Source organism: Trachinotus anak, unplaced genomic scaffold (genome assembly GCF_046630095.1).
Source record: "Trachinotus anak isolate AG129_WGS33_773 ecotype Australia unplaced genomic scaffold, CSIRO_AGI_Tana_v1 ptg000032l, whole genome shotgun sequence".
In the NCBI taxonomy this organism is placed as follows: domain Eukaryota; kingdom Metazoa; phylum Chordata; class Actinopteri; order Carangiformes; family Carangidae; genus Trachinotus; species Trachinotus anak.
The window spans coordinates 4,680,903-4,706,175 of NW_027273883.1; the positions used below are offsets into that span (position 1 = coordinate 4,680,903).

General features: G+C 38.6%; 1 protein-coding gene across 3 annotated transcripts; it reads left to right on the forward strand.

The window, feature by feature from the left end:
• Positions 1 to 7,353: 7,353 nt before the first annotated feature.
• Positions 7,354 to 24,949, forward strand: LOC139613691 (retinoic acid receptor beta-like). Of its 3 annotated transcripts, none has more exons than XM_071470508.1 (8): positions 7,354 to 7,996; positions 13,264 to 13,424; positions 14,392 to 14,533; positions 18,038 to 18,204; positions 20,523 to 20,699; positions 22,253 to 22,457; positions 22,605 to 22,763; positions 23,285 to 24,949. In XM_071470508.1, the coding sequence occupies exons 1-8, from the start codon at positions 7,801 to 7,803 to the stop codon at positions 23,440 to 23,442; spliced, it is 1,365 nt and encodes a 454-aa protein (XP_071326609.1). In that variant the 5' UTR covers positions 7,354 to 7,800; the 3' UTR covers positions 23,443 to 24,949. The 3 variants fall into 3 exon arrangements, with proteins under 3 accessions (XP_071326609.1, XP_071326611.1, XP_071326610.1); XM_071470510.1 differs by having other exon boundaries at positions 7,450 to 7,996; positions 18,041 to 18,204; XM_071470509.1 differs by having other exon boundaries at positions 7,450 to 7,996; positions 13,267 to 13,424.
• The last annotated feature ends 324 nt before the right edge of the window (positions 24,950 to 25,273 follow it).

Consider the following 25,273-nt stretch of genomic DNA (forward strand, 5'->3'; position numbering starts at 1 on the left):
AGATTTATACACAATAACGTATATAAGAGAAAGTACCTGAATAACCAATATTTATACTGTATATTTTTTGCGTTATTGACTGATGGAAACCCACAGTTTGGAAAGGTATTTTAAATTCGTGCAAAAGGAAGTTAAAAAGTTCATCCAGTGGTAGTTTATGTTATTATAATGACCAAACAACTTTAATATCAATCAAGGTCACCTTTGTCAGAGTCCTCATTTGTATATTTAAATATGCGCCTGCTGGAATTCAGCACAGCACTAAATGCTTCACAGAGAGGGCTCTTAAATGAATACTGGAAAATGTGAAAGATTTGAGCTGAAATGTTGCATTTAAAACCGAATATAAAAGCCAGACCGCACTAGAATACAAAGCTATAAAATCATTTACATCAATATCTTGTCATGTCACTGAAATGTTGCATTTAAAACCGAATATAAAAGCCAGACCGCACTAGAATACAAAGCTATAAAATCATTTACATCAATATCTTGTCATGTCACTGAAATGTTGCATTTAAAACCGAATATAAAAGCCAGACCGCACTAGAATACAAAGCTATAAAATCATTTACATCAATATCTTGTCATGTCACTGCTTTTCCTTGATGGACTTTCAGAATCACAATAGGCGATATCCTGGCATTTCTAAACATGCATATCGAAGTACTGCATTGTGCAATAGACATTAAACTTCAGATTTTTTTTCCTTATATTCAGTCAGAATGGGTATGTTTTAATTTAACTGTGCTGGATTATTAAACTGGAGTTTAAACTAAATAGTTTATATTTATATGTTCTTCAAAGCCTATGTGTTTAAACACATTGGCTAATTGTTAGACATTACATACTGTCAATTACATTATTAATCATCTTCAATGTTGTTTATTTTGTTTTAATATTGGGTAGCATGCAGTATTTGCAACAGATAAAAAATTGTTGTTGTTCTTCCATTGCTGAAAAGCTGATAAAATTTCTCAAGTTTCAGCAATGCAAATTTGAGGTGTGAGATTAAATCTCTTCCCAGATCAGTGTCCCTTCAAACTGTGGTCCAAATGCAAAACTAAGAAATCCTTGAGAGCTGGGGTTTTGCACAAAGGATGTGTAAGGTAATCTGAATTGCATTCAAATGTCTTATTTACCTATGACAGACACAGCTCACTGCAAGGCTTTGGTGGCTGGAGAGTAACCAAAGAAAGTGGTTTGACTGATAAGAGGTCCTTATCTTGACAAATGTTGTGCATTCCCACAAGCAGAAATTACTGCAAATATCAAGAGCAGGAAGAAAGTAAATTACTTGCACGGTGCCAAAAAATGCAGTTCCTTGAATGACCACTTGAGGATGGCTCCATAACAAGTCAGTCCCCATAGATTCCCATGTTGAAATGTCTAGCTTTATGACAGAAATAATCATGTTTACAGCCTGGAACAAACAACAGTTTTAGTCTCTATAGCCAATTCCCCCCTTCATGACAACTGTACGGGGGGTGAACTTTTATATAGCTCGCCTGCTTCAATTCTATTAAAACTTAAAGTTATGTATAATTGAGGGTGTGGCTGCTTTGAAGTGACAGGTTGGTCACCTCTTTGCCCATTTGTGGATTAGTTGGTAGTTAGCCGGAGTCAGGCACTGCCAAGATCACAACAGTGGAGCAGCCCACTTTGGTAATGGCCCCCAACACATATCATTTATCTCAAAAAACAATCTGAGTTAAATGGATGCTTATTTGGTTTGGAAACAATGAAAACGCCCAAATTATCTTCATGCATGGAGTGGTCACAAGTTGATCTGGCTGCCTCCCTTCCTGATGAGAGATTGCAGGCTGTATGCTGTATGACTTGTATCTGTAAAGCTTAATGCTGAATATAAAAGCATTGATAGTTCACTGCATGATTGTCTTGCCTTGGAATTGTATTTTCCACAATGGCATGATTTTTCTTAGAATTGATCTTATGTTCAAAATGCAGCTGAATATTTTTTTTTGTACATGGCACATGTTTATTCAAACAACACTTTAAGGACTAACCAGATAGCTTTGAAAACTTAATAAAATTAGACAAAGAAGTTCATGGGAAGCTACTTGCGCTTTCCTGTTTTCATAAGAAAGCAGAGCCAAATTTTCGAAAACGAAATTCACAAAATAGTTGCTAGCTATAGATCTATTTCTGAGCTGCTTCAGCCAACTTTAAACAATACATTTTAACCTGTTTCTAAGATTGTTCTAAAGCTTTACTGTACTGTAAATGAAGCCAGATGGGTTCACATTTATCACAAGTATCCTGACATTGGTCAAAACTGAGAGCAGCGTTTGGAGTTATCGTTGGCTACTGGAACAATAGTAAGAGAAAAATTGCATTTTTTAAGGTTATTTTAAAGTTATTTGAAGTTGTTTGTTTCCATTAATACATTTAATGTCCAAGATTGACACAATATCCAAAAAAGTATGGAGAGATGGGGTTTTAACTTTTTTAAAAACTATTTTGTAAGTGTAGAAATGTAGATATTTTATGTCTTATGTTATTCAGTGTGGATTTAATGTTTATATATGTATATGTTAATGAACACAATAGGTCTATTTACCAGAGGATGAACTCTGACTGTGAGTTGAAATTCAGTTTGTTAGACTTTTTAGGTTTCATATTATAAAAAAACTAATTAAAAAATGTATGAATTTGGCTAGTGTCATTGTAGTATGTCTGTGTTGTAAGGTTAAAGCAGCCATAAATGTCAAACTCTCCAAGTCAGGGTTACAGTTTAGACATCAGAGAATATAGCTGCCATGTCCCAAATATGTTATTGGCCTGAAATTCAAAAATTATTGCAACCACTTATCAATCATCAAGATTGTCCTTGTTTTTCAGCTGTTTAATAGGCCAGGTTTGGCCCTTCAGAAAATCAAATATAACTTCAAAGAGGAGTTTGACTTACAGGAAGCCATCTTAAACCTGTTCAGTCCCTGTAATCCTTGTGTGACAGTGAAAATAAAGAGATATATTGCACTAATAAATAACCCCTGAATGGTACCAGGCTCCAACTGAAGGTTTACAACTGGTTGTAAAGAAGCAAAAGGAAGACAGAGGATCATTTGGTCATTTTGTTCCTTTGTACCATTTGGTGCAAGGCCATATTTGGACAAAATGCTGCAGACACTCATATAAACACATGCACAAAATAGGGAGCAGATAAAAAGGATTTAACAAAGCCAAGATGCAGTTTCTCTCTGGGGGTTTGTGCAATTGTGTACATTCAGGGCAGATTTCTTCTGACCAAATCATGACAAAAACCTAAATACAAAGGGGAAAATGAGAATGTCCACCCCATTTATGTAAAAGAGATTCAAATAAATAGCAGAAACACTCAACAGCACCACAAACTACAGCTCCCGAAAAACACTGCAAACATTTTTCTAATACACCTTCAACAAAAACTGAACTTTAAAATTGTCATTTATTGCAGGGCTGTTGTATTAGTATGCATTTGCTTTAGCTTGGTGTACCTAATAAACTGGCGCCTGAATGTATTTTCATAGCATGCTGTTTTTGCAGTCAGTATACAATACATCAATATATTTTAATATTATTAACTATTAAGAACAATAAAGACATCTCTTTATGTTTTTGTTGTTGTTGTTTTTATCAATCCAGTTGACCATAGCCAAAAGATTTTCAATAGAAATTTATGCTGCACAGAGAATTTCCCTGAATGATTTTGGTGATTCCCTGACTTTTCCACTGGCACCACCATATGGTTGACATTTGTGGTTTTGAGTGAAATATCTTAACATCTATTGGATGGATTGTAAGGACACTTGATTACACACAGCCATGCACCCCTTAGGATGAATTATAGACACTTTTGTGTTTTCTCACTTTTCATCTAGCACCACCATCAGGTCAGAATTTAGATTTTTTTGAGTATTTTGGTTTATGACTGAATATCTGCTCCTTACATTCCCATCATATATGTTTATATGTTTAGTAGGCCTGTCACAGAATTCACACTTTTGTTTGGAAAGTGGGAAAAAAATAGACATTTTGCAATGACCTGCGTGAATTAAGCAGTTACAGTCAATAAGCACAACAGAACATCTGAAGTTGTTTTGCCTCACAATACATTGGTTTAAAATTTTATCTAAATATGTTTCTTGATTTTTGAAAAAAATGACCTGAATCTTATATAGCAACTGTTAGCATACTAACAAACAAACACTCAAAACAAAGATGGTGGACATGTTAAACATTACACCTGCTTATGTTAGTAATGTTGGCGTGTTAGCAGGCTGGTGTAAGCATTTACCCTAATCTATGAATGTAGCTTCACAGAGCTGCTAACATGGCTATAGACAAATCAGTATATGCTAACTCCCTCCACAATAAAAGCATTGATGAATAGCTCAATAGATGCACTCTTATCACAGAATTACAATACATGACTGAATGAATACTGGAAAGCGTGATCAAGATGGATAGCAAGAAAGAAATGTGAGCAATGTTAAATGGGACAGAGGGAAGAGGAGGAGGAGGATGAGGAGCCAGGGGAGGATGGATGAAGGAGGAGAAAGGAGGACAGAAAGGACGACTGAGCTGGGAGGGAGGTCCAGCAGCAGCAGCAGCAGCAGCAGCAGGCTGCAGGAATGTTTCACATGCCTGTCCTCTGGATGACCTCGCCTCCCTGGAGTGTGGGAGATACTGGGAGTAATTAGCCTCCTTTAACAGTGGAGCTGTGCTGCCTCTACGCCTCAATGGGGTTAGCAGTGGCATTGAGGGAGATCAAGTGTAGTTTTTTTTATTTTCAAACAAAATAGCTTTAACATTCTTCTTTGGCACCACCTGCCTGTAGCACTGTCTCTCTTCAATGGTTCATTTTCAGATGATGCATTAAATTCCTTTTCTATATATGTCTCTTTTGTTTTACTTTTTAGGGCAGGGAACTTGTTTTCAGTCATTTCCAGCTGATGAATGTTGTAAATTAGTTCCATTATTTTGAAGTGGAACAGATTTCCTTCCCCCCACCCAACAACCCATCTTGCAGCTGACCTACTTTGTCTTCCGGTAGATTTAATTATGGCTCCTCCTAACTGCAAATATTTCTCACTTAAAGTCAAGGATCAAGAATTGAAGTGGACGTGAATGAAGAAAAACAGAGCCTAAAAAGTATTGATTTTGTAAAAGGCCACATGGTTTCAATCATGAAATGCCAATAGTGGATCATCAGTGTTACCTGCTTTGCTCTGATGCCCTTTATTTAAAACAGACGAGTTTCTCTCAATAGAAAATCAAGACCTAAAAACCTTCTCCACCATGCTGATGCTAATGCACCTGTGTACTTTTAATTAAGTATTATTTTAATTTTTTTTATTTTTTATGGTCAGATAAAAAGGTTTATCCATGCTTACTCAATGGTTGAGAAAATTCCACTTCTTATGGTCATATGACATTATTCTCACTGGACAGTATCAATATTTTAGTATGAGTTAAGCAGAGGCAAAATGTTTTCTGGCCAAATTAAGGCACATACTACACAAAGGTTTGTAATATAGAAATATATATATATATATATATATATATATATTTTTTTTTTTTTTTTTTTTTTTTGAAAATCAGGCATTAACATTCAAATAAAACTCAACTGAGCACAGAACCCAGCAAGAGCAAACATTTAACAACTTTAACAATCCTGCATCGAAGTCTGAAGCCTTAACCTCCAAACCAGAGTCAGGTGTTATAAATTAGTTATACAACAGCACTGTACTGAAATCTGCTGACAAGAACATAAAACTTAACATTATAAGACACAACATGACTTGGAAATAAATAAATAACTTGCTGAAATAAATGATAAAAAGTATTATGGGTAATGGATAGTTTAGATGCACTGGTTTGTCTTAAATGTTTTAAAGCAGCTTTTAAATATCCTCCCACTGTATTTGATACTGAGCATTAAAGGTTTATGATTTCACACTGAACAGCAGATAAATTATGTAATGTAGTAAAAAGAAAAATCCTGTAACCTACTGCATCTCTGAAATTTATTTTTTCTCAGGAACACACAACAAGAACACCTTTGAAGTTGATGATGGGATGATTTTACTGTGGTAAAGATCAGAAATATTTACAGGTTAGAATTTTCTCATCTTTTTTCTTCATCTGAAAGCACAAGAAATGATCAATCACGTGTTAGCATGTTAGCATGTACCAGCTGTCCTCACAACAATATTTTTCTTGTGATACATATATGGTAATGCTTTTACTTAAAAGTTACACTCATATGTATGTGTGCTTAATACGGAGCTACAGCTCTGAGGCAATTAGCTTAGCATAAAGACCAAAACTTCTAAGAAGCAGCAAACTTGGTTCTGTCCAACATTCAAAAACATGCCTACCAATAGCGCCTCATATGAAACCTTTGTGGCTCCATGGGGAGCTGCACACAGGCTGATAACCTGCCCCAAGTGATGTCACTTGACTCAGTATCAGTTTGAAGACCACAAATCTGAAAATGAGAAAAATCTGGGGGGTGTGGCATTACCAGACCTCTGCGCCTCCTCTCTGTTTACGGCTAGCAGCTCGAAGCTACATTAGCCACTGCTATCACAAGACTATTCACACTCGAATCTCTGACTTAACTTTTGGTTAAAGTGCATTGTGGGTATTAAAAGCATCAAGTTTTTACAAGAATGCATAGAATGAAAGACAAAATGGTTGTGTTGCATCAAGTCAGGCAATTATCAAGAGGTGCAATGCAAAATTGGTTTAAGGGCAGATGAGGGTGATGTGAAACTCGGGTAAAGGTTTAATAACTGATTTTGGATCGCCAAGTTGAGGAAAATCCTCTTTCAGTTATATTTAATCAGGGACTGTTTGACCACTCACCTTTGGGAAAAGGGCTGCAGAGCATCTGGACCAAATCCACTTATTATAGGTGAACAGCTTTTGCTGATGATTTATTACTGACCCATTGGCCTTTATTACTGGCTTCCTAACATTTAGGCCTAGAATTGCAAACTTGATGATTCATAAGAAAGTGAGACCTGTGGCACCGTTTGCTAATGATTTACTAACATGCAACATTGCAGACTTATGACTTTAAGAGTTAAAAAGTGTCATGCTGGAGGAGGATTTTCCACACTTTGGCAACCCAAACTTAAAGCATAAGTAAACATTTACAAACCGTTAATTAAAGCTTAGAAATCCTTACAAATATGGCCCCTTATGAAAAAGTGGCATCCAAATTTCTGTTCTAATTTATTGCTAGAAAGCGAATATTTCCTCAAATGTTGAACCATTCCTTTAAGGTTCAACTAGGATTGAGGTAAACGACTTTCACTTGAGTGAAGGACCTCAGTAGTCGTTTCCGCCGCTGATGGTGATGTCAGACAGCGGCTGGGTCATGTGAAGGTCAGCAGCGGAGGAGGTTCACGGAGAGTTCACCCGCATACATTAGGTAACACCATCGGTCGTTGTGACATAACTAGTATGAAGCAGGTTGAGCTGAGACATTCGTCAACAGAGAAGAGATAAGAGGAAGGAGAAGGAGAAGAAGTCCCGGGACAAACTTTGTTATGCAAAACAGCCTCCAGATCTGGATGCGCGTAACGGCTGCGTCTCCACCGGAGGACTGAAGTCTGCCGGTCGGCATGCAAACTGCCTCTGCTGGTCCCCGGGAGACGCGGGTCCGTCCCTGAGCGCACACGCCTCCTCTGAGTGTCACACAGTCATGTTTTACTGCTGAAACCCGGTTTGCATCGAGCGCAGCTGAACCTCGACAGAGAGGAACCGCTGCACTGTGAAGGGCTCCCCATGCGCACAGCGTCTCCGCGCTGGCACCACATCATGTTTGACTATGTGGAATTTCAGTGTTTCGGTCCCGGAGAGATCGTGGACTTCTACAGCTCCTCCAGCCCTGTCTGCATGCTGCAGGAGCAGGACCAGGATTTGGCAGCCTTCTTCCCCGAGCTGATCGAGCCGGACTGGCAGGAGCACCGCTGCTCGCAATGTAGGTGGAAACTGGTGCTTTTGTCTTTTCTTTTCTTTTTTTTTTCTGAATGAGTGATTTCTTTGCTGCACAAAAAAACACAACTCTGCCTTCAACCAGCGTCCAGAATGAGGAAAATATGCTGTTATTATCTAAAAAGAATTCAGTTGTGTTAATTTTATTTCAGTATGTGGCTCAAATTTAGAAACTGCTAATTTGCCTCAAATGACTTTATATCTGTGCGGGACACCCCCCCCCCCCCCCTTAAAAGTTGTTCATCTCTTTGCTAAACGAAATGAAACCCTGTATTTTTTTATTTCCAGTCAAAGGCAGATTGTGTGTAATAGTGTCACAATGCCCCCCCCCCCCCCCTTATTGGAATAACATTTCCAAAACATTAAGGTGCGCTGATGGGCTGATGGGTACAAAGGCAGAGATAACATGCACCGTGGATAAGGATGAAGTAGACACGATTGTGACTTTTCCATTATCTGGTTCAATAAATCAATTTTACATTGTGAAGCACCATTCATGCAGGTCAGTGCAATTCAGAGTGATTTACAAATGACTGAAGAGCTGATAACAAGACAGTGGGCCTCCGAATGTAAACAGTTAAACAATCTGAGATGGAAAATTACAGAATAAAACATATAGAATAAATTATAGAAAAAAAATGTTTGATAACAAATAAAATAGAGAAGAGATTAAAAATATACATGAAATAGGCATAAATAATGGCCTTAAAGCATCATCAAAAGCCAGGCTCAAAAAAAGTAAGTTTTAAGTTTATTTTTTTAAAGATGTTGACACTTTCAGCTGGCAAATATGCTGTTGTCAGACCGTGAAGTGCTTAAACAAGTAAAAAAATATTTAAATGAATGCTGACAGGAAGGATTTTAAAGTATGTTCTTAGTGCAAGGCCTCTGCATTGATGCCCACATCAGATTTGTTTCGTTATTCATATTCATATCAAGGAAGTAAAACAAAATAGAATTTTAGACAAACTTTTCCACATCCAGATGATGAAACTCTCAGTCGACCATTTCCGTCTGGTCTCAATTTTACTGGAAGTGTGAGTTTTCCTCTAATCATGTCTGGAGGACTTAACCTTCTACGGCAGCACTTTAGTTAAACCCCCTTATTTCATATTTATAAGCATTATTTAAACATTCAATAAATGGTTTATAACACACTTATGCTGTAGTGGTAAGCAGATATGAATGCCTTTTATTTTTTTTTCAATAACTGTAACTCCCCCATAAGCGGAGGCTGCTGTGTAAACACATAACCAATGATAATATAGTAAAACACAGCAGTAATAATAGGAAATATGTCTTAACATAAGAGTATAATTGTTGACAAATACTGTGCATTAATAATCACTTGAACACAGTCTTATAGCTGCATATAACTACATTATCGTGTGTTATTAATTATTAAATGTTTACATACTTCTTATAAATGCTTGATGAGGTGGTTAAAGTTACCTGTTTTCATTTTACATTCATGAACTCCGCATCTGTTTAGTGTGACACTGGTTGAGCTTTCTTTCGAACAGAGGAGGGATGTGGAGCGCAGCAGAAAGCAGGGCACTGTATCTGAGCGCAGTGTCAGTCAGTGTGGTGGTCTGTGTTTGGGACGGGGCAGGGCCGGTCAGTTTGGGGTCACCGCGGGTTCACCGGACGGTCACCAGCTCAGGAGGTCAGAGGAGAGCCAGACTGTGCCAGTGGGGCAAGAAGTACTCGGATCCTTTTCTTAAATACTTGTACAGCAAAAATAAAAATACTGCTGTTGTAAGTATAAGTCCAACATTTGAAAGTACATAAGTATTATCAGCAAAATATACTTAAAGTGTCACAAGTAAAAATACTAATTCTGCCAAAAAATGGACCCTAAAACAGATGATAGTATTTGTCATTTATAATGTTCTTTAAAGGTTTCTTTCTGTAAATGAAATACATGTGGTGGGGTTAAAAAAAGAACAATATTTCCTTCTGAAAGTTGGTACTTAAAGTACTTGAGTAAATTTTTTATTTATTATGTCTCAGACTCCAAAACATTCAACTGGTCTGGGAAGAAAATCCACATTCTAGGTTTTTTAACCAAGAAGAGATTTTTAAAAGAAAGCAGATTTTTTTTTTGTTAACAAATTTTATTCAGAAGTTACATTTCAGAACATAATGCCACAAAAATACACACTGTATTTAGGTCACAAATGACATACGATAATAATAATAATACATGAATATTGTAAAGCTGCGATATTAAGTTAATTGATCCATTAGTCGATTGAAAGAAAATTAATCATGAATTATTTTGATAATCTATTAATTGTTTCAGTTATTTTTCAAGTAAAAATGCAGAAAATGTGCTTGTTACAGCTTCTTAAATGTGAGGATTTGATGCTTTTCTTTGACATTAAATTACATTTTTTTTTGGTTTTGGGCTCTTAATCTGACAAAATAAGACATCTGGAGACATCACTTTGGGCTCTGGGAAACTTTTTGACATTTAATGGATGAAACAATTATGGACAGAGAAATAATCTGTAGAATTATTGGTTATGAAAATAACAGGTAGTTGCAGGCCAAAAAAATGGCTACTGTGGCTGAATCATTAGTGATTCATTAGCAGACCATTTTCTTGATTAATCTGTTAATTGTTTGGTCTGTAAAATATCCAAAAAAATTGTGAAAAATGTGCTTTAGATTTTCCCAAAGTCCTTATTGACATCGTTTTGTTCGACCAACAGAAAACCAGTGAATCCTCACAGTGGAGACACTGCAACCAGATAATTTTATTTAAATGGATTGACTGGTTATTTGTAGCACCAATAAATTACCATATGACAGTAAATATGCAATGTGAGCAAAATGAAACGTAACAAATAAAGGAAAAGTGAAGAGAAAAAGCTATTAACAGTGGTATCTGTGTGAACTAGGGAACTAGTACTTCAGTATAATTTTTGACATTCATGAAAACAGAAACAAGAAACAAAGAATTTTGATTTGTGGCTGTAGTATTTAAGCGTAGCCATAAATAATGTAGCATCTATGAATAAGCTAATACATGTCTTTCATATACAAGTTGAGGTTTTGCTTATTTCAAACACATCACACAGGTTCCTCCTTTGTTACCTTTAAACTTATTTCCTAATCTCTCAGCCTCCAGAATCTTTTACACCCTGAAAATTCTTAGTTGATTTAAATGTTTGACTCACACAGTGCGTTGTGGCATACATCAAATAACACCACCTAAATTGGGGTTGGGGTAAGCCCTTTCCCCCTTCCCCCGACCGAATCACTTACACCGCCCCACCACACACACACTTTCTGTTTCTTCTCCCTCCCTCTCGCTCCCTCTCATCAGTCAGTTGGGCTTGTGGCATGCTCCTGCATTGTTTTGCGTCGGGACAGCGCTTGGGCTGATGGGGGTGTCCCCGTTTGACCCGCCGGTTCCAGGTTCAATCAGGGGCCACGGGTTCAAGGGGATGGAGATGAACAATTTTTCTCGTTTTGTTCCCTTTTCTAAACGGCTCTCTCCGTTTTCTGTCGGTGTCGGCGAGGTGGAGGTGACCTGAGAGTCGGCGGGAGGCAGAGCGAGCCCCACAGACTGGAGCAAATCTCCTCTCAAAAGTGTTTTTTAAGTGGGGCGGTTGCCTGCTGTGACTGATGGAGGGAAACGTTACATTTAGCTGGAGAAAATGAAGGTTAAAGTCGAGCTACAGTGTGTGACTATAGCTGTAGATATGAGGGAGAGGCGGATTCTACACTGAATACATTTCCAAAGAGAATGAAATGACACAAGCCAGCAGGTCTGTGGTGCTTCAAGGAAACCAAAGACTGAAGCTGGCGTCCTTTGGACAGAGATTTTTTTTGTGACATTGTTTAGGTTTCACTCTGGGGTTTCTTAGTTCCTGAAGGAGAAGTGTAGCCATGTTATTCTTTAATTTTATTTGGGAAACCGAGCAAAATGTGTGAATTAGTGTGGGAGGGACTTTTCTCCTTTGCGGCCACAGAGTCTGATAAGATCAGTGTAGATTTACATGAAAGTCCTGCCCACTGAGCTGGACACAGTGACTGAGTAATGCTCTCAGATCATTACCTGACTTTACTCATGAAAACCTCATAGCAGCTTGATGAAGTTGAACATACCGAGCGTTAAGCAGAGTGGACGCAGTTAGCTTTCCTCTCAGCTTAATTATTATTATTTTAACAACTATTTCCATATTTGTTTACGTCCATATATATACATTGTCCTCTATAAATATTCCATTCATTTTAGAAGTAATACTGAAAGTCTTAACCCCCAGAAACAGGCAACCATGACTGACCATTTATTGATGTTTCCGACTTCACATGGTTCCGATTAAAACTGGATCAGATAGTTCATTTATTTCTATTACGATCAGTAATATAATGATTATACTACTTTTTTTCCTTTTATGATGTAAACTCGTCACAATTGAAAAAAACAGCTTGTTCCTCATTAGGTTCTAGTTTCAATGAAGTTTGAATGAAAATCTATGAATCTTACTGTAATGAGTGAAATTGTACATTTAATTCAAGGGAATCATTATCCCTCAGGGGCATGAATGAGCTCACATGCCCATTGGATTAAATAAGTTGACATTTTGGTCGCCCACAGAGGTCACAGAGTATGTGCTCAGTGTATTTCAATCTGCGTTTCTTTTTCTTTTTGTTCTTTTTATTTCGGCTGCACAGATAGGATTTTCGGCCTGATGCTGCCATTGGAGGAAAGGTCTGGGGGTCACTGAAACAATAGGATTCATCCCCTGGAGATAATGAATGTCTAGCACAGAGGACAGACAGTACAGCCCCCCCAACATGAAATCTAAGGCCCCCGCTATGCCCCCGAGGCATTAAAAGTATGCTGAATTAGCTATTGGCAGCTAATGTAAGCAGTGTATGCATGGATTTACAGACAACTATCACTGGATTAGTTTATAACTGAGGACAACTGAAAAACATGATGATTCTCAGGAAAATGCTGGAGTTGAAACATGTTTTTCTATGATTTCTCTGTGAATTTATGGGTATTTTACATTGGAAATAACAATGGACTTGGAGATTGTAGGTCACGGTGAATTTATTCCGATTTGGATGAGTTATGGCTTCAAGGACAACTGTGATAAACTGTGCTGCAGCTCCAACTGCTGTTGATAAGCATGAACAACGACGTGCACCTGCCTTCACCCAGTATCTGGCTGTGGACGGACTGTGAGACAGAAAAATCACCAGACTCTGTGTGATGTTGTGTGTTTGCAGCAGTTGGCAGTCAGAGCTCCAACTCCAGCTCCAGCTCAGACGATCTCTTCACCAGCCCCACCTCCCCGCCTCCACCTCCTCGCACTTACAAGCCCTGCTTTGTGTGTCAAGACAAGTCCTCAGGCTACCACTACGGAGTCAGCGCCTGCGAGGGCTGCAAGGTAACAGAGCAGGGCTTTGCAAAAAATGCAAGAATTCTGTGAATGTGTGTCACGCTGTAAAAAGTAGGTGAACCCAGCTACAAGGCTCATGTGCTAAATAAAAGAATGAAGTAAGTAATGTACGTTCATGCATGTTACTGTCGTACAGGATGTTTTTTATTAGGTTCTGTCGCATTAGTCAGTTATTGAATCATGTGTTTGCTCAGAGAAAACGCGAACATCACTACAGGGCCTCAGCTTTGTTCTGATAAACCAGTGACGTCATTCCAGACAACACAAACACAGGCCTTTCCCTCCTTCAAATGACCAGGGTTGTGTAATTACACCGAGATTCGTATCTTTGTTATTTGTAGGTGCGTTTTCTCATGTCCTTCCTAATTGTTTTTTTTAGTCGGGGACATTTTTGTGGAAACTGGTTGAACTCTGCTATTACTGCAAATTTGATTGACAGACCTTTTAATGCTATCAATAAAAAGAACTATATTTACATTTACATTTACATTTACTCGTTTGGGAGACACTTTTATCCCGACAAGTAAGGGACAACACTAAAGCTTCAGTGCTGTAACTCAAACTTGTTAGTGTTTTCTGACGTTTTTAAATGTTTCTCTCCATCAATAATCTAAAAACAAAAGGCCTGTATTTTATTTTAAATGATGATGGATTTTTCAACAGCACCATTAGTCACAGTGCATGCAGTGTTTTTGAGACATTCATGGTTCCCACATGATGAATCCTAATGACTGACCGTCCCTCTAGCGCCACCAGCAGGTCAAACTTTACAGTGAAATATCTCAATATACCATTTGTGGACTGATGTTATTTCAGCGAGTGAAGTAAATATTTATATGCATAAAACATTTATACAGGATGTCTGATCATTTTCTGTCTCATTAGGCAGGATTATTTCCAGACTACTCTGGTATCTTAAATCATTAATATCCCCCCCTCCCTCTGGCCACTGCAGGGGTTCTTCCGCCGCAGCGTGCAGAAAAACATGGTGTACACCTGTCACCGTGACAGGAACTGTATCATCAACAAGATCACCAGGAACCGCTGTCAGTACTGTCGGCTGCAGAGGTGCTTCGCTGTGGGGATGTCGAAGGAGTGTAAGTGTCTGATCGTCTCTGATTTGGCAGGAGGCTTCGTGAGACTCGTTGCTCTGCCGTGCTGATAATCCTGTGTCATCTGTATCAGCCAAAATTAGACTTGTAGAATCGTCAGAGGGAATTTTCTGCTCTTACAAAATGTGAGTAAGTGTAGAGGAAATTATGACACCTTCAAGGACAAGGTAGATAGTAGAGCGTGGATTGTAGATGTCTTTTTTAATAGAGAGTAAAGTATAAGAGGTGAATGAAGGGTCAGTGTCATAGCTGTGAATCATTGACTCATTGAGGGTTTTCCTTTGTGTTTCTGCAGAACCAGCTGCATGTTTCATAACTGACTCATAAAACCTGAATGAAAGGAATGCACACTAAAGAAACCACTGCACTGACGGACTGAATACAAAGCTTTAATGGGCTGTAATAGTAGCAAAAAAAAGTTCTTTACTGTGAATCTATTGCCACATCTCTTTCCTGTGAAAAATGGTGATTTCGTTAACAAAAACTATGACCTATGTTTGTCAATGACCTTTTTTTAACCTGACAGAGAAGAGACAATGGCGCGACAACACTGATGTCATTAAACACTAACTGTGACTCTATCAATGTGCAATATCGTTGGTGAAAAACGGCAAGACTAAATGTTTGTTTAAAAACCAAAAACTTAAGCAAAGTCTCTATTTTTGTCGACAAAAAAGAGAAGATTAAATACTATAGAGTATTTTTGTTTTTGTTTTTTAAATGCAGCAGTTTTTGATATCTGGATATCTTAATAAACACCAGCCGAGTTACCATTGCAGTTTTGCAGAAAAATAGAGGCAACTTTTTAGAAAAGTCAACAAAATACAGGTGTGAATGGTCTGTGTTTCCACTCAGTGATGATTATGCAACTAAAGCTTTATTTCCTCTCTCAATACTAAAATTAAACATGAAACTGGCTCCATCAGGCATGATACTGCAATATAGTGCTTTGACGTAAAGTCTGAAAAACCGTTAGATGTGAGCGTATAAATGTTTGAGAGTGTTTCCATTACTCATTTTTAAGTTTGCAATTTCAAATTGCGCGTTAAGCGGGTCAATGGAAATGCACCTAATGACAACAACACAGTCTGGGAGAAAGAAGTGATGTTTGAGCCCATTTTTGTTACCATGAAGCTGAGAAAAAAATTAATACATTGCTTTATCAGAAAGGAAGCAATGTGGAAAATAAAATAGCCTATAAATATGCAAATCAGAACCTGTTCCATGTCTGGATGTTTCCATTAAACTGACACCATCAGACCATCAGATCTGACACTCTCTACAAAGTTGCATTCTTACTCATTCAACCTGTGTTTTTCATCAGATAGTGACAAGGTAAAATGTTAAGCGCAGACTATGTAAAATGAATTTGACTAAAATGACAAAAAATATTGGTTTTGGTTTGACTAGATTGACTGATCTTTTCAATATTTATTGACTAAAACATGACTAAAATAGTTCTGGTTTTCTTTGACTAAGATAAGACTAAAATGCCCTGACTTTCCGTCAATTAAAACAACATCTTAAAAAAAGAAACAGGATAAGGTTACTAAAAGTGATTAAAAAAAAAACAACATAGACAAAGACAAAGTTAACACTACTAATGACAACCATGTATCTCAAAACATCGGCTTTTTGATAGCTGAGAAAATCAGCTGTTTTCAGCTTTTTAACTATGTCAGCAAACCCAGTGGATTTTTAAAAGGTTCATTCAGCTTTTGTTCAAAATTTTCTCAAACCACGAATTAGCACTTAGCATCCAAAGTCACTACAAGATCAGATCTTTTCCTTATGTAATAGTACTAATACCACAATGTAAAAAGACTCCATTACAAGTAAATAAACATGCATTTTAAAAGTATTATCAGCTAAATTTACTTAAAGTATTAAAAGTAAAAATACTCATTATGTCTGTGACTGACATATTATAAGAAATTACATTATTTCTAATGATGCATCAATGTGTAAGCAGCATTTTACTGTTATAGCTGAACGAGGTGGAAGTAGTTTTAACTACTTTATATACAGTTACACAAATACCTCAAAAGTGAACTTAAATGCAGAATATTCCACCACTGCTTTTTAGATTGAGATACAACATTATCAGTCTATTGATCTATTCTTTTTATGCGTTGTGTTATGTTTTTGGTGAACTCCAGCAGCACTCGAGCGCCACGACTGCACACGGGACACAAAGTCAGATTCTGTGAAACCCAGAAGGGCAGTGACCTAGATAAGTGAGTGTGTGTTATGTGGAGGGAGCTGAGGGCAGCGATAGGGCAGCAGTGAAGGATCCACCCAGCCACATGTTCTCATTGCTACTTGTCCAGACTCAGACACACACATTACATAAATACATCACATGTAGCAGACAGATGGATGCTGTGTGACTGCTTGCTGGCTGCCTCAGTCAGCGTGTAATGTGAGCTTACTTGGCGTGTTTACACAATGAGGACTGGATATAGGGCATCCAGAGAGAGGAGGAGGAGGAGGAGGAGGCGGAGGCGGAGTGAGTGTGGAATGAGGAAGGCAGTGACTGAGGTGTTGCATAATCCCCAGCTCCCCTGACATGTGCGTAGTTGCCTGAGCCAAGTCAGTGGAACACACTGTTGACACCGTTACCGAAGCCATTATGAAAGACTGGTTAGGCGTCGTTAGCCGGCTTCACATGCTACCCGGAGTAGCAGATAATCCACACGGCTCAGTGCCAACTGTTTTCAGTGTAAACTATTTTCTACCAGAGACAGAGACCAGTGAAATCTGCTGACAGTGAGGTTTGTTGAGCTTGTTATAGTTATGTTTAGATTCTTTAAGAATCACATTGGAAACTCCCTTCACGTCTTGAACATCATTAGTGAAGCTACTTGGCATACTACATACTGAACAATACGTGGCCAAAAATATGTGGAAACCTCTGTGCACATACTTTTATGTACTATTGGTCGGAGGCTTCTCAGACCAAATGTCAACTTTAAACATAAAACTGACAAATTCTCAACAAGGGTGTGTATAGATACACCACACATTATATATTAGAGCTGGAACGATTAGTTGATTAATTGATTAGTTGATTTTCAGAAAAGCTTAAATATAAGTAAAAACAATGTTGTTTTCAGCCAGTCAGTTGTTAATATTATCTGCTTATCTTTACTGAATATCTTTATGTTTTAGACTTTTGGTTTTAGGATTTATTGTAAGACTGTTGCCAAAAAGTGCATAGGTGTACCTAATAACTGATTTCTTTGCAAAAATCATGCAGTTAAGTTGCTTCCACAGATCCTGTCAGTGTAAGCTCTCACTGCCAGCAATGTCCTTTTCTTCTGAATTATGTGGACAAAAAAAAAAAAGTTCCTTGTATTTTCAGATTCAAAGCCTGGGTGTCATAGAAAGGCTCCTGAGGCCATATACATCTGTAATTCAAGTAAGGATTCAAGGAAACTTCTAGTTATTTCCTAAACATCATATAACTGGTGTGATCCTTTTCCCCAGCAGTGAGAAACGACAGGAACAGGAGGAAGGGGAAGAAAGAAGCGGTGAAGATGACGATCATGGAGACGTACGAGCTGACGGCAGAGCTCGGCCTGATAGTGGAGAAGATCTGCAGGGCTCACAGAGAGACCTTCCCCTCCCTTTGCCAGCTGGGAAAATACACCACCGTGAGTCTCGACATGATAACAAACAACCAAGCCATCCTCTCTGTCTGGTGACTCATTAGATATGTATTTTGCGGATAATGGCTGAAGGAGAGCATGGACTTAATCAGGCATTTCCATTTTGAATTCCAATAGAAGACATCAAAAACAATAAAAACATAATAGGATATATTCATAGAAAGTAGCTGAGGCTTCCCAAATCCTGACTCTTTTTACTTATGTTTTAAACATTTTCAGAAGTTTTCCACTTACAAGATCGCTGAGCTCTGAAAAACCTCATGGGAAATGCAGGTCTGTCTGCTGTGATCAGCAGCTAGAGTAGATTTTAGATATCCAGGGGCCACTACACATGTGATTATTATTCAGAGACTGTCTTGTTACTGAAAGGTCAGAGCTCGAAGCTCACAGGCGCTCAACACAAGCTTCAAGTTATTTTACGTAACTGCTTGAAATCGTCAGTGTCAGCCGTAGGCATAACATTCAACAGGGAGAGATGAATAGAGCTGTGGTGATAAAAGATCTGTTTGTTTAGAATAAGAATACCAGGTAGTATTGATATTCTTGTTACTGTTTAAATTAAATTAGTTACAGCTAAACAGAGGAAACATCAAGAAATCTCCTTAAAGCAATATTTGATAACACTTTATTTTAAGAGTCCTTAATTTCTAACCATTTTCCAGGATGTTTCTCAGAAATAAATCTCAGAAATTCTTGGTACTAAAAAAACGGAGCCCAGAGGTTATGTTTATTAGGATTGAGTTAGTTAAGATGAAAATCTGTTCTGGATTTCCAGAGCTGATCCATTTAAAGAACATGTTCATTAATTTTCCTTTATTAGTGCAGACTTTATTCTTCACATACTTTAAGTTGAATTGTATTGTATGTCTTCCTGTTAACAAATGTCACATTAACAGCACTGACTAAAAGACTGAAGTTATGCTAGTGATTAAGTACAATCAAATGAACACTGTGTAGGTTCTAAGACTATGTGGCTTATAACAGTCTAGTTGTGACTGTCTGTATTTACTAGAAGGTTTTGCACCTACAACTGGAGGAAAAGCACAAAAAAAATAAAAATAAAATATGGGAGGATTGAATAGAAGTTGACAAACTTTTTATGGCTGAACCTACACGGTGGAGCCACACCACTAACCAAAACCTGCTAATCCCCAGAAACCTCATGGAAATCTGTTTGCGGTCACAGTCGATGTTGATGAAGATGTAAATTCTGACTGAATGCTTTCATGCTGTTAGAACACCAGGACAATTTACATACTCAGCAACAATAAACACACAGAAAGTACATAGCGTTGTTTCATGCAAACTGGGGAAAACATCCGTCACAATGAGGAAAAATGCCCATCCCTTTATGAGAAAAGAGCCGAAACTTCCCAGTGTAATGCAATACAGTAATCCAACTGGTGTAATGTATCGAGGCGTGCCCTTTTCAGAAATACACAAAGGTTTTTCTCATCACATTTGTGGTTTGACAAGTAGGCAGAGCTGAGATGTACCTGAATTATGAGTCACCACAGGAAATACAGTAGGAATGACAAACAGCATCTGGATAAACAAAATGAACTTCCTGGTACATCTGAACACATTTGTGTAAGAGGATATTTTTTTTAAGTTTAAAGAAATTCATTATTCAAGTTAATGATTTTACCAAACTGGAAAAATCATAGTGTAAACATCTCTGTGAGCTTGAAAAACTATTAATTCTTTAAAAAATTTTAAAAAGAAAGAATAGTTTTTTTATGATCGTTCCGTTTTGGATGACTAATGTGACTCATGATTTACATTTGGCTTGACTTTTGATGTGTTGTGTTTCATGTGTGTCTATGTGACACTGAACTCTCGATCCCCCATGTGGTAGGATCAGGGCAGTCGTCCAGCTCTGCTCTGATTGGTTCAGCCTGAGGGCAGTTTGACTCTCAATCGTGTAGATCACAATCACCTGGGTGATGAATATGTCTGTGTCTATATAATACCTGCTCTGCTTTGAGAAGGTGGTTTGACAGTGCCTCATGAAGATCCCTGTGGGTAGAAATGTCTGGGAGCTATTTGCACAGTGTGTGGATCCTTTTTATGACTGTTTCCTTTTGATCCAACACCTGTGAAAGTCCCTTTGCATGTGCGTACTTTACGCCCTGTTTGCACACAACCATCACACCATGAAAACAATATATTTTGATGGTGTATTTATCACAGCATCAGATCTTTTAAAAGCCTTTAAAGTGGCTTTCTGGATCCAGCAACATGACCTCAAAATCTCCCGTTAACATCTGACACGCATTCGTCATCTTTTCTCCTCCATCCAGAACTCCAGCTCGGACCACAGGATCCAGCTGGACCTCGGGCTGTGGGACAAGTTTAGCGAGCTTGCCACCAAGTGCATCATCAAGGTGGTGGAGTTTGCCAAGCGGGTTCCAGGTTTCACTGGGCTGACCATCGCTGACCAGATCACTTTGCTCAGAGCCGCCTGCCTGGACATCCTGGTGCGTCCATCCTGAAACAAGTTTCTACTTTTGCACTTGAGCCTTCAAAAAATGAAATTATTCGCAGAAAAATGTGTGATGATGACAGAAATAAGTAACTGATTGAGCAGAATTACACATAAATGCAAATGCACACAGACACACACACATACACAGCTTCTCCGTCTGTGGATCATTCATGCCAAAGACAAACTGACAGGCAGGCAGACAGACAGCAGCCCTCAGGGAGAGGGTGTTTCATGTTTTATTCTGTCATCCTCCCTCAGTCTCCTCCGTCATTTACTGCCAAGTCTGTCTGTCATCGCAGCCTAATGATTTCCTCTGACACACTCTGATAGCAGCAGGGGAGTACCATGTACCATCACAAGCGCTGCTGCGTTTCTTTATTTTTCCCCATTGAGGCATTCTGGGACTTTTCTCCTCGCTCGGTCTTCATGTCAGTGACTCTTTTCCCTGCCACCTAAAATATGTCGCAGTGCAATAACAACACAAGTCCAGAGAGCCGTTAACTCATCAGGGACAATGCACAGCAATCAACAACAATTAAAGTGCAAATGAGCCAGAGTTAAGGTTGATGTTTTAATGGCCCTGCCTGAGACATGAAAAGTCTAAAGTATGAATTTAAATTAGACTCTAACAAAAGAAGCCAAGAGGCCAACGCCCAGCGCAAGTGTCTTTTGCTAATTTGAGACCGATGCAGTTGTCATTTTCCCATCCAGCGCTCACATTGTTTAAATATCAAATACCCTTGCGCCCGTCTGAGCAACCATAGGCGTGTTGGTCCTGCAGTGAGGTGTGGTCCAGTGCATTGTTGGCAACCAACAAAAACATTGCCATGCATCATGGACGTCTCTTGGACATAAATGAGTCTTTCTACCGCCTGATAAATCCACCACAGTGTTTCCGTGTGTCTGAACACAGTTTCACAATGAACCAAAAATGTATTTACACTTCTCATAATATAACATAAAAGGTGTCTAACATTGTGATTTGAGCCATTGCTTCTTTGTAGAGCTGCATATTTTTTGCCCTTTTCAATAGCAACAACAGATTTTAGAAAGTTTTTCTTGACCGTGTGATGAAAAAGTCATTTTTGTGTGGCTCTTGTCTTGTGCATATCATACCACTTATTGTATATTGCTTGAAGGATTTTAATGTGAAACAGGCATCGTTCTAAAATATTATGCAATGTACTTATTTGACAGGCATGTGATAGATTAAAAGTCTAAATTAAAAGAAGGGTCAGCCTTTGATCTGTAATAAAATTTAAAAAAAGGCTTTGTTTATTATTTTAGAGTTTGCAGTATGAAATATTTCAAAATAAAATGAGCGAGGAAGTGTATAAATCCCATGGTGAAGACTGGTGGGTGGAGCAATCGGCAAAAGATAATGAAATGGAGAAGCTCACCTGGGTACAAGTACACAAACATCCAGCTTGATTGAAACTTTCTCTAAGGCCAACACAGGAGGTGGTGTGAATATTTTTCAGAGCACCCCTGCAGCTGATTTTGTTCCATATTATCCTTCATGTGTGTCCTCACCCTGTTCTCCAGATCCTGAGGATTTGCACTCGCTACACTCCTGACCAGGACACCATGACCTTCTCTGACGGGTTGACCCTGACCCGTACTCAGATCCACAACGCCGGATTCGGGCCGCTGACAGATCAGGTCTTCACTTTTGCCGGACAGCTGCTGCCGCTGGAGATGGACGACACAGAGAGCGGGCTCCTCAGCGCCATCTGCCTCGTCTCTGGAGGTACGGGAGCTTGGACTCAAGTAAAACCAGGAAAACAGTGACACATGAACCAACTAGTAAACTCTGCATGGTCCTTAAAAAGTAGTCTTGTGATGTGTTGTGCATTGACTGTGGCAGTAACAGCTCCACTTCTGTCTGTCTGAACAGACCGCCAGGACCTGGAGGAGCCGTCCAAGGTGGAGGTGCTGCAGGAGCCGCTGCTGGAGGCGCTGAAGATCTACTCACGCAAAAGGCGACCCAGCATGCCCCTCATGTTCCCCAGGGCCCTCATGAAGATCACTGACCTGCGCAGCATCAGTGCTAAAGGTCAGGAACCAGACTAACTGAGAGCTCGTCCTTCATGAAGCTCGTCATTCATCACACATGATTTTTTCATTTATTCATTTATTCTCATTGGAAATGAAATTCAAGGATGATTATGAAACTTTCAATGATTTTGACAACTTTTAAAGAAATAACACATTTATTATCTTACAAAATAAAAGCTGAACTAATAAACAATAAAACACACCATTGCTCAGTTCACTACACTCAGTGGTTTTGTATCAGCAGCCTGACGTGGTCTGGTATGACCAGTAGTTTATGGTGGCTAATGCTGACTTCATTACTGCTCTAAGGTTGTGTTACTGTTCAACTACGTTTTCATTGTCTTTGAGGGTATGGCATGCAACAACGGTCCCCTGCCAGGATCGAACCATGAATGTTGCAGCCACATTGTGTGCACCGCGGCCAAAGGCAGCTTTTTTGATAACTCGTTGCACATTATCTAATGAAGACAAAAACTGGCTTTAATATGTAAAATAAAATTTCTGTGTCCATTTCCCCAGGGGCTGAGAGGGTGGTGACGCTAAAGATGGAGATCCCGGGCTCCATGCCTCCTCTGATCGAAGAGATGCTGGAGGACCTGCAGAACCTGGAGAAACAGTCGGAGGAGAGCCAGGCAGAGCAAAGCACCAGCCAGCACACACGCACCATTTCCTCATAGTACACAAACTCCTCCGCTCTCTTATTCTGAAGCTGCTCAAAGAACTTTTTCCTCCGTCTTCCCTCCCAGAGAAACCACGAGCTATATAAAGTACAGATGCAGTCCAGAGGGTTACTAGTGTCTTACCTCAGTCTGTGGTCAGAGAACTGTCAGTGAGTATTCTCAGATCGATCTGCAGACATGACGGAAAAAGAGAATGATGCAGTAATGTCTTAATCAGTCACAGTTTCGTTTTTTTATTTTTTTTAACCCTCAGTCGCAGTCAACCATTGAGAATCACTCTCAGCCGTTCTTCATCTGGTTTTTACTGTATTTATATTTGCATGAGATATCACATGGATTCATTTTTACCTCATTAAATAACATCGCCTTTAGCTTTAGTGTAGCAAAGATAGAAAACATATGAATGGACTTTGTTGAGCTTTTTACATGATTTTTTTTCACCTGTCAAAGTTCTACTGTTTGTACATGATGTGTTGATGTGCTGCGTGTGTGTAAAAAGAAAAGGGAAATGTAAACGCATTGACAAAGTTCACAAACAGATGTAGCTGAGTTGATGTACAAAATGTCACATTTAAGTTCAGAAAATACAAAGTACATCTAATAACCAAGAGTATTGTAGTTACCAGCTTGTTGCTCAGTGGGTGTCAACAAGAAGTTGTGGATTTTGCTGGAAATCAGAATTTTTTTTTTGTACACTTAAATAAGCTCGTACACACATATTCTAGCTGCAAAGTTTTAATCCCAGAATGTATATTCACAGATATTAACAGGGCTGGATGTTGATTGAAATGTTTAAGATACTTTTTTTTTTTTAAAAAAACAAAAAAAAACCTTGCTTTGATGAGTACTGTATCAACATGTTTACTACAAAAAAATATTTTGTTTTTCATTTAAGTCAATATCTGAAATGCATCAGTGTTTGATGCCTTATCACCGAAAGCTGTATATGAATTTTTCCTAATTAAATACCATGTATTGTAGAAATAATAATGATGATACAAACAACAGACATTTAAAGGAGACTACATCATTGAAAACATAGCTGTATTCACAACAGGAGAAAAAGGATTATGGGAAATGTGGTCTGAGAGAGTTAGCAAAGCAGGAGGGAATAATATATAAAATACAGATAAATAAACAAATGACATTTGTGCCTGAAAACATTTACATTCCATGAAAGAGCAGGATGTTGTTCATCTACGTGTATGAAATCTTTACAAGAAATGTGGAAGCAGGCAGCCTCTGAACTTTAAGAACTCGTGTGTGCCTACTCGAAATGTGCCAACAATTTTCATATCTGGGGTTTTTACACTTTTTGCAAATTTATCAACCTGGGACAGCAAATGTTACAGCCTTCATTTTCTCATCCATGTTCCACATTACAAAGTCTGTACATATCTGTGATCATTTTTCATGGTGCGTTCATTTGTGATATTACTTAACAGATCACTTTTCATCACATTCCTGTTTTTTGTTGCTCTATTAAAAGCCTTGTGTACTGGTTTTCAATTGACTGTTTCATGTTTCCACCGACGCCACTGGCTTTTGTTATTTCTGAGGTAACACTGCGGTTCCTGTTTCATGCCGCGAGGCCGTGAGGTTGTTTCGGGTCAGCTCACTTTCTCTCAAAAGAAAGGCTCATACTGCCCCCTGTGGATTGTGTAAGGTGCCGCACTGAGTTGTATCTGTTCAGTGATAAATGAAGACCAGACTTCACCAGATAAGCCACATTTAGGACTTTTTAAAATAATCATCAGTGTGTATATGTCGTTTCTCTCAGTGAACATAAGCCTAGATATGTAGTGTCACAAATGTTAACACATCCGTA